A 12,963-nucleotide genomic window follows, 5' to 3' on the forward strand; every position below is an offset into this window, starting at 1 on the left:
TATACACACACACACACAAACACTGATCCATATGCACACAACAAACACGCTTACCCTCTCTGAGTCCAGCCTTCCTCTATTTTTGTGCAGGAACTCCCTTTGGTACCAATGTAGTCTGAAGGGCCATATGACACCCATGAGAGCCACAACTAGCTAAGTTGTTTTTTTATTTTTTATTTTCAAATCAGCTAATTCAGTCTAAATTTAGCAATTCAGATTTTAATTCCATGGTAATTAAATAAACTCCAATGTGGTAGGTTCAGCACTGGTCATGACAGGGGTGCCTTGCCATGTTAACTGCTGCTTAGATTGAATTCTCTCCCACATAACAGCATTTGTTTCAGGATTCACTGATGAAGAAAACAGTGATCAATAGTGATCAATATAGCCACATTATTGTCAGTGTGAACATTGGTATCAAGGGTAAAGTACATACACACATATAGAAAATGACATAGTCTAATATCTTCTTCTGTAGTAAGGGTGTCCTTTTTAAAAAGAAGAGCAGTTTAAGAATTACAATAGCATAAAAAAGGATAATTTTAATACACACACACACACACACACACATATATACTAGCATAGGGAGAAATAGACCAATATCACATGATCTGAATCTTGGCAGAGACACAAGAACCAAAACAAAGTAAACAAGACAATGAATGTTCTGGTCAAAGGTAAGACACACAGATAATGATAATAGTAATTTATATTTTTTCTGCTGTAATATATTTACTCGGCTTTAGTAATCTGATTGCAGATGTACAGTTGTCTTATTGTAGTTGTACAATGCATTTGATTTGCTGGGAGAATTATTCTTTGTTACAGACAGACTGAAGGTGAAATCCAAAGTTTTGTTTAGAAAACAAGTAAGACTAGACGGTTTCACTGGAATGTTGGTTGAACTATTTTGCCAAGGAATTAAATAAACAAAAATCTAGCTCTTAATATTTGTAATGTTGAAATGTTGCCTGCTTTTTTAATAAAGTTTAATAAAGGCTAAGTTTAATTTGTAATTCTGAAGGCAACATTTCTGATCACACAGGCCCAATTTCAAACAGTTACACATTTACACACATACCTAAAAATTCCCAAACGTATACACTAATCAGTCACACCATTAAAACCACCTGCTAAATATCATGTAGGTTCCCCCGCCCCCCGAATGCTGCCAAAACAGCTCTGATGCATTGAGGTATAGACTCCACAAGACATCTGAATCTGTCCTGTAGTATCTAGCACAGCATACATTACCAGCAGATCCATTAAGTTCTTCATGTTACTTGGTGGGGCCTCCATGGATTGATTTTGATCTTTGTCGTGTTCCTCAAACCATTCCTGAACAATTTTTGCAATGTGGTAGGGTGCAATATCCTGCTAAAAGAGACCACTGCCATTATGGAACACCATTGCAATGAAGGGTTTTACGTGGTCTGCAATAATCTATAGCTAGCTGGTACATGTCAAAGTAACATCCCAAGGTTTCCCAGCAGTACATTGTCCGGAGCATTACACTGCTTCCGCCTGCTTGCCATCTTCCTATGGCACATCCTGCTGCCATCTTTTCCAGAGGTAAGACTCACAAACACCCAGCTATCCACCTGATCTAAATGAAAACATGCTTCATCGGACCAGGCAACATTTTCCCATTGCTCTATGGTCCAGTGTCTCCATGGAAGGCGCTTTTGGCAATGGTCATCGTGGGCATTCTGACTAGTCTGTGGCTATGCAGCCCTGTATAAAGCAAACTGTGATACACTGGGTGTTTTGACACCTTTCTATCATGGCCATCCTTAAGTTTTGAGGCAATTTGAGCTACAAAAGCTCTTTTGTGTGATTGGACCAGATGGGTTAGTCTTCACTGCATCAATGAACCTTTGGTGCCTATGACCCTGATGACAGTTCACAACTTGCTCTTTCTTGGGCCACTTTTGGTAGGTACTAACTACTGCGTACCGGGAACAAACCACATGACTTCCCATTTTGGAAACGCTCTGACCCAGTCTTCTAACCATCACCCTTTGGCCCTTGGTAAAGTCACTCAGAACTTTTAGCTTGTCCATTTTTCCTGCTTCCAACACATGAAGTTCAAGACATGACTGTTCACTTGCTGCCTCATACATCTAATCCCTTGACAGGTGCCATTGTAATGATATAATCAATGTTATTCACTCCACCTGTCAGTGGCTTTAATGTTGTGGCTGATCAGTGTATATATCTAGACACAGTGAGATACATACTCTTAGACACACAGATATACCCAGAAAACACACACTCAACATGCAAGATACAGCACACTCACTCACCAACTAAACACCAATATAAAAGCTTTTTTTTTTTTTTTTAAGAATAAAACCATCTGACTTGGGAAACAATAATGGGAAAGGATTTCCTAAGTAAGTGGATTCATCTCATATGAGCAGACATTAGTTTGCTAGGATAGGACCTGCCACAAATGGGATACATTGGTGTTGTGGTAGACTTATGCAATGTGTGATCACATACTGTCACTAAAGTTCCATTATTTTTGCCAGGTGTTAAAAAACTATGTGAGTTTTTAGTGAGAGAGTATTTGGAAGAATTGACATAAGGTCACTCCCAGCACTGTTGTGTGAGTGCTAGCAGAGTCTTTAAGCTGTTACAGCCTAATCTAATTTAGGGTGATTAGGAGACATATTGTCATCACCCCAACAACACTGCACAGCAGTGCAGTACACAAACAGGTGACAGTCCTCAGGTAGGAAACTATATCCAGGCATAGTCTATAAGTTAATCAAATGGGAATTGTATACAAAAGATGGGGCATATAAGAAAAAATAAACTGTTAAAGTGGACTAATATGTTTCATGGTCAGCTCACTTGAAAAGTTCATAATAATGTGCTTAAAACAACCAGCATACTAGTTCACTTGAAGTGCTTAAATTCTTTGAAATCACTTTTGAATTAGTGTCTTATCCAAAGCCTGGCCCAATGTGTAATTAGCTTTATTTTCCAGTATAATACATTTTCAGAGATGTATTTATTTCAGTGAAGATAATAAAAGTACATTATCTGCTCATCATAATCCAGTTACATACATGAGCTGTCAAGATAATTTTCATAATTCACTTTGTATTTACTTTTACAATTCATTCCCTTGATTGGTACAACCCCTGGATGTTGGGCTATGGTAACATTCCCAGAACGTACTTGAAAACCAGAGTAATCTGAATGTACCTTTCCTGGTTAAATACTTTGTTATCATTATTATCATGGCTTCATGCAGACTGTTCCTGGGTCTAGATAGGGCTAACCGGTAGCAAATAATCTGTATGCTGCAACTTCTTTGTCTTTCTCTCCAAGGCTATGATAAAAGATTCCCTAAACAACAAGCTGTGATAAATTTACAAACAGCTTGCAAAATATAGCCCAAAACAGAGTCAAAAGGAATGTTTCCAATTGTGTTGAATTGGATATTTCTCCAAATCTGCTACACCATCCTAAAATGTGCATGTTGGTTCTCAAATGACCATATCTTGCCATCAATTCAGTATACCCCTGTAGATGAAAAGCAGCATTTGTTTCACACTATCTATTAGATGTGAACCCAACAACTAGCCCATTAGAGTTTATCATATGTTCCCTATCTTAAAATGTAAAATATGTCTCTTGAAATCATTACAAGACTCATACTAGCAGACAAACCCAACATTCTCTACGCTAAGAGCATTTTATGCTACGTGTTTTATTATTTATTTATTATTATTTAATTTTATTTTATTTTTTACAAATTTCTCTCATCTTAAACTGCTTCCTGACAAACTAACAAGGTAATTCCCTGCAGGGTAGCACAGTGCCTTTATTATTTTTCTATTCCATCCCAGCCTATAATAGCTTTGTTAAAAAGCAGACGACAAATCTGTACAAATTCAAATTGCATTGACATATAAACTTCTATATGCAAATATTAATGAAGGTTATCAAGTAATTATTCCATAAATAATTTACTAATTGCCTTCAGTTGTAAAGTGTATTATGTTTAGTGAAAGTGAAGCTGCTACAGTAATTATCTCACACAGTCTCTTCCATATACAGCATTTCAGATGATAGAAATTTCCTTAAATAGGAAGACAATTTAAGGAGAGCATTTTGGCATGAACTACAAAGTGAACTGATAATAAATAAATGCAGATATACTCTCTATGCCAATGTATCTCTGGTGAGCAGGTGTGTTGTTGTTTTTAGATGTCACTATATGTCAAATAGATATATTACTTTTGTCATCCACTATAGGCATGCTGCCACTATCATATTTTATGGAATAGAGTGCATAACATTTTTCACTGAATATACTGTAGTCAAAATATTTATTTAAAGGAGCACTACAAGTAAATATATTTATTGTTACTGTTAATGTTACTTTTTGTTAGATTGATGGACATTGGGGAAATCTAATACCATACAATCAATTCCATGTCATTTTGCTTGATAGCTATGTTGTTGTTTTTTATTCAAAAGTTTATAGACTGTCATTCCCATACTTTGTCAAGGGTTTCACATTTCAAATATTTCATGATAGTTTATTGTTCTAAATGTTTTCTCTTTCCAAGTCTGTATTGCAAATTCTCAGAAAGTGATACTACGCATTCATGTTTGCAAGTGCTATTACGTCAGGCTTATAAGTGCAAACTGTCAGGAATTAAATCAAAGGGGATTTGAAATATAAGGCCTAACTAGACAAACTCTAAAAATCAATCAAGTCAACTATGCTTCCAATTTGGCTACTTACCCATTTAAGTGAATTAAAATGTTTAATAACACAAAACACCCCCAAAACAAATCATTCATCCTCATTACCGACAGGGCCAGATTTCCATTTAGGCAGAGTAGGTACCAGCCTACAGGAACCTGTCCTATTGGGGGTGCCTATATAAAGCACTGATTATGTGCCCTTTCGGAGTTTAAATAGGCTGGTAAGGAGAAATAAGCACCGGAAGACATGGTCAGTATTTCAGTCAGCCTCCTATACTTGATAGCAGAGCTAAAGTTGCAGTTGTAGAGGGTATAAAACTCAGTGCCATGACACGTCTCTAGTGTCTGTGTGTGAGGCTGGACAGGAACTAGAAGGGATCATTTCATATAAGCCTCTAATATAGGATATGCCTTGCAGGAAGTTAAGTAGGAACAGCACTGAGTGATGCACATTGTATAATAGCTAGTATAGCTAAACAATCACCATAAGTGGGTAAATACTTAGCTAACCTTTTAAACTCCACATCCCTTCTTCCAAACCCCAAATTTACGCCTCTTAAAAACAAACTCTTTCCTCAGTCCCAAATGTAAGCACTCACAAAGCATAATCTTGAAACAACACCCTTTACCTTGATTTTAGGTTTATATCCTCTTTAAAATTAAACAAACCATGTTCCCCAAAACTAAATTTACCACTCTAACCCTGAACCAAATAATTCTGAACACCACTTACCACACCTATAAACTCCCTCAACCTTTAAATACTCAACACAAAACACTCTGTCATCTAACTCTGACATTAACTTATTACTAACCTTAGCCTCTCTTCACCCTAACCACTTCTTACATTATTTTTAACCCTGCATGCATTTAGTCAGCTGCATACTCTCCCTATACTCACAGATTTACAAACAATGTTTTTCATATATTTATACATATGAAGTTGTATTTTTTAATGACTGCTTCATGTTCAGTTAATACATTTATTAAACTCACTTTTTTTTTTCTTTTGGAGGGTGTGGGGGAGTGGAAGGATTCTATGCCTAGCCCTAGAGGCACCTAACATGTAAATCCAGCCCTGATAATCAATACTTTGTATGACAGACATAGTGTGATTTCTACTACCACAACACGACTTCCACTTTTGCAGATGTATGTTGCTTATTGCTTTTGGTTATAATTTGTCAAATATGATGCTAGTAATCACAAGCAGCTCATTATGTAGCAGAAATTGTGGATAGTGGAGGCAAAGGGGCAATGTGGCCGCAAAGTGTGAACAATATCATCAATGAGGTATATCTGCGTAATGCGACAACAAATGGGCAATATCTGTGGGTTGATCTGACACTTATGGAGAAGAGTGACATTTTGAAGAATGTAAGGGCGATAAAATGATATATATGTACTTGCATGGCCGGCCCAAGACATTGTGCTGCCTGGGTCCAAGGATGAAATGCTGCCCTCCCCACTCCCCGCTTTGCACCAAAAGCATGGCAACATCCATTATGTTATGCAGTGTGTGTAGTGAATGCAATGTCTGTTTGTGTAATGAATGCAGTGCTTACATCATATTCAGTGTGTAGTGAATGCAGTGTCTGTGTGTCGTGGATGCTGCATCTTTGTGTCGTGGATGCTGCATCTGTTATTGTGTCATAGATGTCTGTCAGGGAATGTGTATGATTAGGTGACCTGCCCCCCTCCAATCACAGGGAAAATGTTTTTACTCATCTTTTTCCTACGGCCATGCTGGTGATGCCGCGGCTGGCCCCACCTCCATGGCTGACATCATCAATCTTGACGATCTCAGCCAATCCAATTCTTTCCCATAGAAAAATATTGGTAGACTATTGCGCATGCGCTGCAAAATGCCATAATAATCTTATCCTACTAAGGTACACACGTGACTTTAAAATAATGTATTTATTGTTAGACTTAAAGTGTTTTACTTTAAATATGATTCATAAATGTCATGTTTCATTCAGAAGTTTATTTTCTGTTGAACACACAATGTAAGCATGAATTAATATTTTATTAATATCATAATATGTTATCTGGAAACCAGACTTGAGCTTTTGTTTTTGGGTTGTACTGGCATTTGCTATACTAATCCCACAAAGAAATTGAGGAAGGGTAAGGGAAGAGGTTGTGTTCTTTAAGCCACCATCAGCAGTAGTGCAATTGCCACTCAGTCTTAATAACTCTTCCTTGGCCACCACTGCTACTATTGCCACCACCTAGACCACTACCTCCATTAGTAACACCACTAGTAGTAGTAGTAGTCTGCCTTAGGATGAGGATAGTGGATCAAATTCACATTCAATTGACTACCCAGGTAATGAATATGTTTTTTTTCATTCTTTTAATATTCCAAGTGTGGACCCAAAAGTAGCAGAGGAATCTGTGGAAACAGCATCAGAGTCAGCTAGGCCCACAAAAAAAGACCATCAGCTCTACAAAAACGTCTTCTGCCACTTCCACTGGCACTTTAGCTTATTCCACCACAGCTAGTTCAAGCAGTAAAGTTTCTGTGTTATAAAAAGGGATAGTAAAACCAGGGGACCCCCCCCCCCTAGTTCTTTTAGCCCCACCCCCAAAAAAACAGAGTGCAGCAGAGAAGTTGTAAGTGCCAAGAGAGACAACCTTTTCTGGTATTGATATCACTCCCCCACCACTGCCTACATTTGTGTAAGTATGCCCCAGAAATAACTTGAATATGAGCTTGAGGAATTACAAGAGATTAGTCTAGAGGAAAAATGCAGCAGTCCACAATTGTTTCAAGCTAGTGTTATTTCTCCTCCTGCATCATCAACACCTTGTCTAAGTCCATCTCGATCTGCTGTTGAGTTTCCTCATTTCATAGAAACATTTGTGGAATCTAACAGAGCCAAAAGTAGCTCACCCAATGATATGATTATTAACCGCACAAGCTCCCATCCTATAAGCATCAATTAACCATGTACTAGTTTAGAGGCTAGTGTTGCAACAGTTTCAACTGCCACAGATGATAATCCACCTTCATCAGCCACAAGGCACAGGATGTACTTTGATCACTTTGATTGCCACCAAGAAGTGTGAATTGCAAAGTGCAAATTGTGTGGCACGGAAGTAAGTAGAGGGAGAGTAAGAGGTCATCCCACTAGTGCCAGCATGAGCCAACACTTGCAAAGACACCACAAGAATGTATTACTGAGTGAAGAAGCAGAAAGAGAAAGCACTAGGGCATAGAGCAAGTCCACGGGCACTGTGTCTGATTCTATGCAACAACTACCACTAACAATACCTCCTCCACTACTAATATCCTTAAGCAGAGCAAGTGGGATATTGAGCCCAGTGGCAATTGTTCCATTATGAACTGCAATTCATCCGATCTTGGGCCAACTGGTTAGCCAACTGGGATCTTTGAATTCCCAAACTCTGAGCCGAAATGTTGTTGAATCCCAAACTAGATTAAAAATGTCATAGACAACATGTTTGCTTTGATTCATGATTTTAAATTCCATCCGTGGTGTCGAAAAACAAATAAGATGATTGATGGTAAAAAAGATGATTGATGGCTGGGGGACAGTTACCAAATGCTGATTTTATTCAACAGATGAAGTAAGGAGTGGCCAACACAGGGGAAAAGCAAAAGCAGTGAAATCTTCAATTTATATAAACATATTATATACATATAAGTATCTATTTTGTTATTTATTTGCCAGTTTTTAAATCTATTGGCTACTTTTTCTCACTTGTGAATTGTAGTAATCTAAAGTCCATATGGCGACATATAAACTAAACTATTCAAAGTGTGATGCTACCTGAACTGGAGAATGTTTACAAAAAAAGCATCTGCTTAAAAACATAGCACCACACATAAAGGAGAGACTGTGACATTCTAGCAAGGGCATCATCTTAGAAAGAGATACAGATATGAATACACAATCAAGGTTACTCAATAAAATGTGTTTTGTTGGGAATGCAAAGTGAATTTCAAATTGAAGCCCAAAGTAGTCAAACTAGTAGCAAAGCTGATTTGGAGACATTTTTTCAGTTTGTCTATTCTCACTTTATAGTTGAATGTAACTTTGAATTCACTTAGAATTCATTACATTTCTCACTTAAGAAATAACACTGCTTGTTAGAGAAAAACTGTAATAAAGGTCCAGCAGCACATCATCAAGATGAAAGTAGTTTTTAGTACATTGAATATAAAGCATCTTTTGACACCTACACATTAAGTGTCTTCTACTAGATAGAAGATGTATTTATTTTACTAGGAAAATTTAAATTTTAGGCCAAAATGATTATACTAGAAAAAAATATATATATATAATAATTTGCTATGATCTACCTTGTCTATATTGGAAATAGATTTTAAATTCATGTGTCACATCTCCATAATTCCTTGTTTGGTTAATCTTCAACATTATATCCCAGTTTATACCCCAATCACTCTGAATCCTGCATGCAATCATTTTTTTTTGCTCTGTAAGAGTTCAGTATGGACTGGCTAAGCTGTGCATTTTTAAAGACTTACTCTGTGACATCACTGAATATATGTGTGGCTAATGGAACACTACTGAGGTCATCTAGGCACAGACAGGTAACATTAAAGGATTTAAGTAGATACGTTTTAGAGCAAGGTGATGCTAATAGATGATGTTTTCACCTTTTTATCGTACAATTAATTTGAAGAAAATGTATTTATGAAAAGGAAATGCAACAGACATTTTAGGGCTTATTCACAAAAAAAAAGTGAATTGCATATATTTTAAAATCCAAATGGGAGCATTTAGGCTAAACTATTCAAGGTCTGATGCTATCTGAACTTAGAATGTTTCCAACTCAGCACAAAAGTGGACTACATCTCCCCTTATGAGCATTATAGGAGATGTAATACCTGGAGTGCCAAAAGATGCCTACCCAGGTACTACAGAATGGAAAGACTGAGACTGGAAACAATCATTTGTACCAATATATATATATATATATATATATATATATATATATTATGCAATACACTGATTGCCCATTTTCATGCCTATTGGTTCATCTATTCGATATTGAATCTTTATTAATTATGAAATTCAGCTGAGCTGTACCACTATATGCCTAAATTGTGGCTTTTCCAATTTTTTTTTCCAATTATTTTTAGTGGTTTAGCTGAAATGATAATTTTTTTGCGGTGTACAAGTTTAATAATAATGGATTGATTACGTTTGTTCTCGATATTATTATATGTTTGTTTTATTGAGCCTAGTCCACCAGCATGTTGATCCAGCACAATTGATTTATCCACCCCAAATAAATTCAATTTTAAAATTAAATGCGAATTAACTTCGAATTCTTGCCAATTCATTCTTTAGTGAAGAAATCTATATGTGATTTTAAAAGATTATGGATTTACCATGACTTGATCGCACTAGATACGCAGAACATATGTTTGACCTTATTAATTATAATTTTCTCTCTCTCTGTTTCGAACTTGAATACGATGGACTAAATAATGTAGAACAATGATCAAAGAATTATAGAAAATATTTAGAAAAATAAATGTTCTCCTGCATGCAGGGTCACAAACACCATGCCTCTTCAAAATCCTTATTGGCATATTCATTTTAAATTATGTTTGTGGTGTGTTCTCTGGAAAATGTTCACAGCTATGTTAAGAATATAGCAATAAAAACATTTGAAAGAGGGGGGATAATACAGACATTGAATTCTAGAAATCAAAGGTTTATGCTAATTTTAATGCATTTAGTTGTTCCTACAGCTAAATGATTTTTTTAAACTAATACCTATTTTATTGACTTGTGCATGTACTGCACTTAGTAAACCATAGCAATTTTGTTTTCTTAAATGAACACTGTAAAAATAGGAATACAAGCATGTATGTATTCCTTACGCTATAGTGTTTTTATCTATTTTGGTGCTCCTGGTGAGGGTTTAAAAGTTTGGGTTTCCTTTTTTAATTTGACCTATGCTGGTCAGATAATCCATTGCATCCCCATAAAAAAAAAAATGGGAGTCTATTGCGCATTTGTGTCAAGTTGCTAGGAGCAGAATTTGATTGAGAACCGAATGTGACTCAGGTTCTCAAAGTGACTGTCAGGAAGACCCTATGCAGTCCTGTGTTTAAAGCTGCTATGTTTTAAATTGCAGGGTTAAAACTAATGGACCATTGCACCCAGAACACTCAATTGAAATTTAGTGGTTTGGGTGCCTTTGTGGTCCTTTAACTATAATTCCTATTCATTTGTGTCCAGTCTATCTTCTCTGTTTACTGAAGCCAGTTAGGAGTTTGCAGTTTTACACCATGATCTTAAACATGTCTTGGCTTGATAATAAATATATTCAGCTGAATAATCGTGACATGAAATTCTTCTTTTTACTTAGGTGCGTGTGCAACATAGACTGCTCTCACATCAGTTTCAATCCAGTTTGTGCTTCCGATGGGAAATCTTATGATAATCCATGTCAAATCAAAGAGGCGTCATGCCAGAAACAGGAGAAAATTGAAGTCAAGTATTTGGGTCGATGTCAAGGTAATGCCTGTAGCAAAATTCATTTTGAAGACAGTTTTTCAATTTTTCTGCAGACGTAAGAATTGCTGAAAGATTACAGCTGAATGCTGGTTAGATGAAACTTTGTTTTTTTTTTAGTTTAAGAGACCTAGTCAGTAAATGAATGAACAAATCACATTTATGTATCTCTTATTGTAGATGATTGAAGATTGCTCTTAACAAGAATGATATTCCTTTATTATAATTCACAGTGTTTGTTTTATGATCATTAGTGATATCCCGAACGGTTCACTGGCGAACATAGCATGTTTGCGTTCCCCACGGATGGCGAACATATGCGATGTTCAGTCCGCCCCCTATTCGTCATCATTGAGTAAACTTTGACCCTGTACCTCACAGTCAGCAGACACATTCCAGCCAATCAGCCAATTATTATAATTCACAGTGTTTGTTTTATGATCATTAGTGATATCCCGAACAGTTCACTGGCGAACATAGCGTGTTTGCGTTCGCCACGGACGGCGAACATATGCGATGTTCAGTCCGCCCCCTATTCGTCATCATTGAGTAAACTTTGACCCTGTACCTCACAGTCAGCAGACACATTCCAGCCAATCAGTAGGAGACCCTCCCTCCGAGACCCTCCCACCTCCTAGACAGCATACATTTAGATTAATTCTGAAGCTGCATTCATTTTTTTTATTATTATTATTTTTTTTGGTGTTTATTATACATTATCCCCCATAGCCAGTAACCTGTGTTTATTATACATTAACCCCCCATAGCCAGTAACCTGTGTTTATTATACATTATCCCCCCATAGCCAGTAACCTGTGTTTATTATACATTATCCTCCCATAGCCAGTAACCTGTGTTTATTATACATTATCCCCCCATAGCCCTAAATACTAAAAAGGGGGGGACCTAAGGTCCTCCCCCTGGCCCCCACCCCTGAGCGGTGCGTGGGGGCCCTAAATACTAAAAAGGGAGGGACCTAATGTCCTCCCCCCTGGCCCCCACCCCTGAGCGGCAGGTGGGGGCCCTAAATACCAATAGGGGGGACCTATTGTCCTCCCCCCGGCCCCCACCCCGGGCAGCGGGTGGGGGACCGAAATACCAATAGGGGGGACCTATTGTCCTCCCCCAGCCCACACCCCTGAGCAGCAGGTGGGGGCCCTAAATACCAATAGGGGGGACCTATTGTCCTCTCCCCGGCCCCCACCCCTGAGCGATGGGTGGGGGCCCTAAATACCTATAGGGGGGCGACCTATTGTCCCCCCCCCCGGCCCACACCCCTGAGCGGCGGGTGGGGGCCCTAAAAAAAATGTCCCCCCATGTAACTAGGGGTCCCCAAACCCCTAGTCACCCCCCCAAAAAAAGTATCCCCCTACCTACCCCCCTCACCCTAAAAATAATGAGGGGCGGGGGACCTTTAACTAAGAAGAACCTGTAAAGAAAAAGTAAAAAAACTTACCATTGGATGTTTTCTTTCTTCTTTTTTTCAGCCCCAAAAAGGCCAAATAAAAAAACATAATAACCGACGCAATAAAAAAAAAAATCCATCCTCACCCATGGAGGGCTCCGCGCAGACTGAGCTCTGCAGGGCGGGGGAAGGCTTATAAAGCCTTCCCCCGCCCTGCAATTAGGCTCAGAGCACTCTGATTGGTGGGTTTAAGCCATCCAATCAGAGTGATCTGACAGGTAAATGAAGAGACTGACAGGTAAG

The 12,963-nt window shown here is 37.9% G+C and overlaps 1 protein-coding gene across 1 annotated transcript in view; it reads left to right on the plus strand.

Moving 5' to 3' along the window:
• The window catches only part of TMEFF2 (transmembrane protein with EGF like and two follistatin like domains 2), a 662,476-nt gene that overhangs the window by 440,659 nt on the left and 208,854 nt on the right, over window positions 1-12,963 (plus strand). Inside the window, exon 6 of the mRNA XM_063430171.1 lies at window positions 11,110-11,258. Coding sequence (XP_063286241.1) covers window positions 11,110-11,258 — 149 coding nt within the window. The remainder of the gene's footprint in view (window positions 1-11,109; window positions 11,259-12,963) is intronic.

The sequence above is a fragment of the Pelobates fuscus genome, chromosome 8, assembly GCF_036172605.1.
Source record: "Pelobates fuscus isolate aPelFus1 chromosome 8, aPelFus1.pri, whole genome shotgun sequence".
Taxonomy (NCBI): domain Eukaryota; kingdom Metazoa; phylum Chordata; class Amphibia; order Anura; family Pelobatidae; genus Pelobates; species Pelobates fuscus.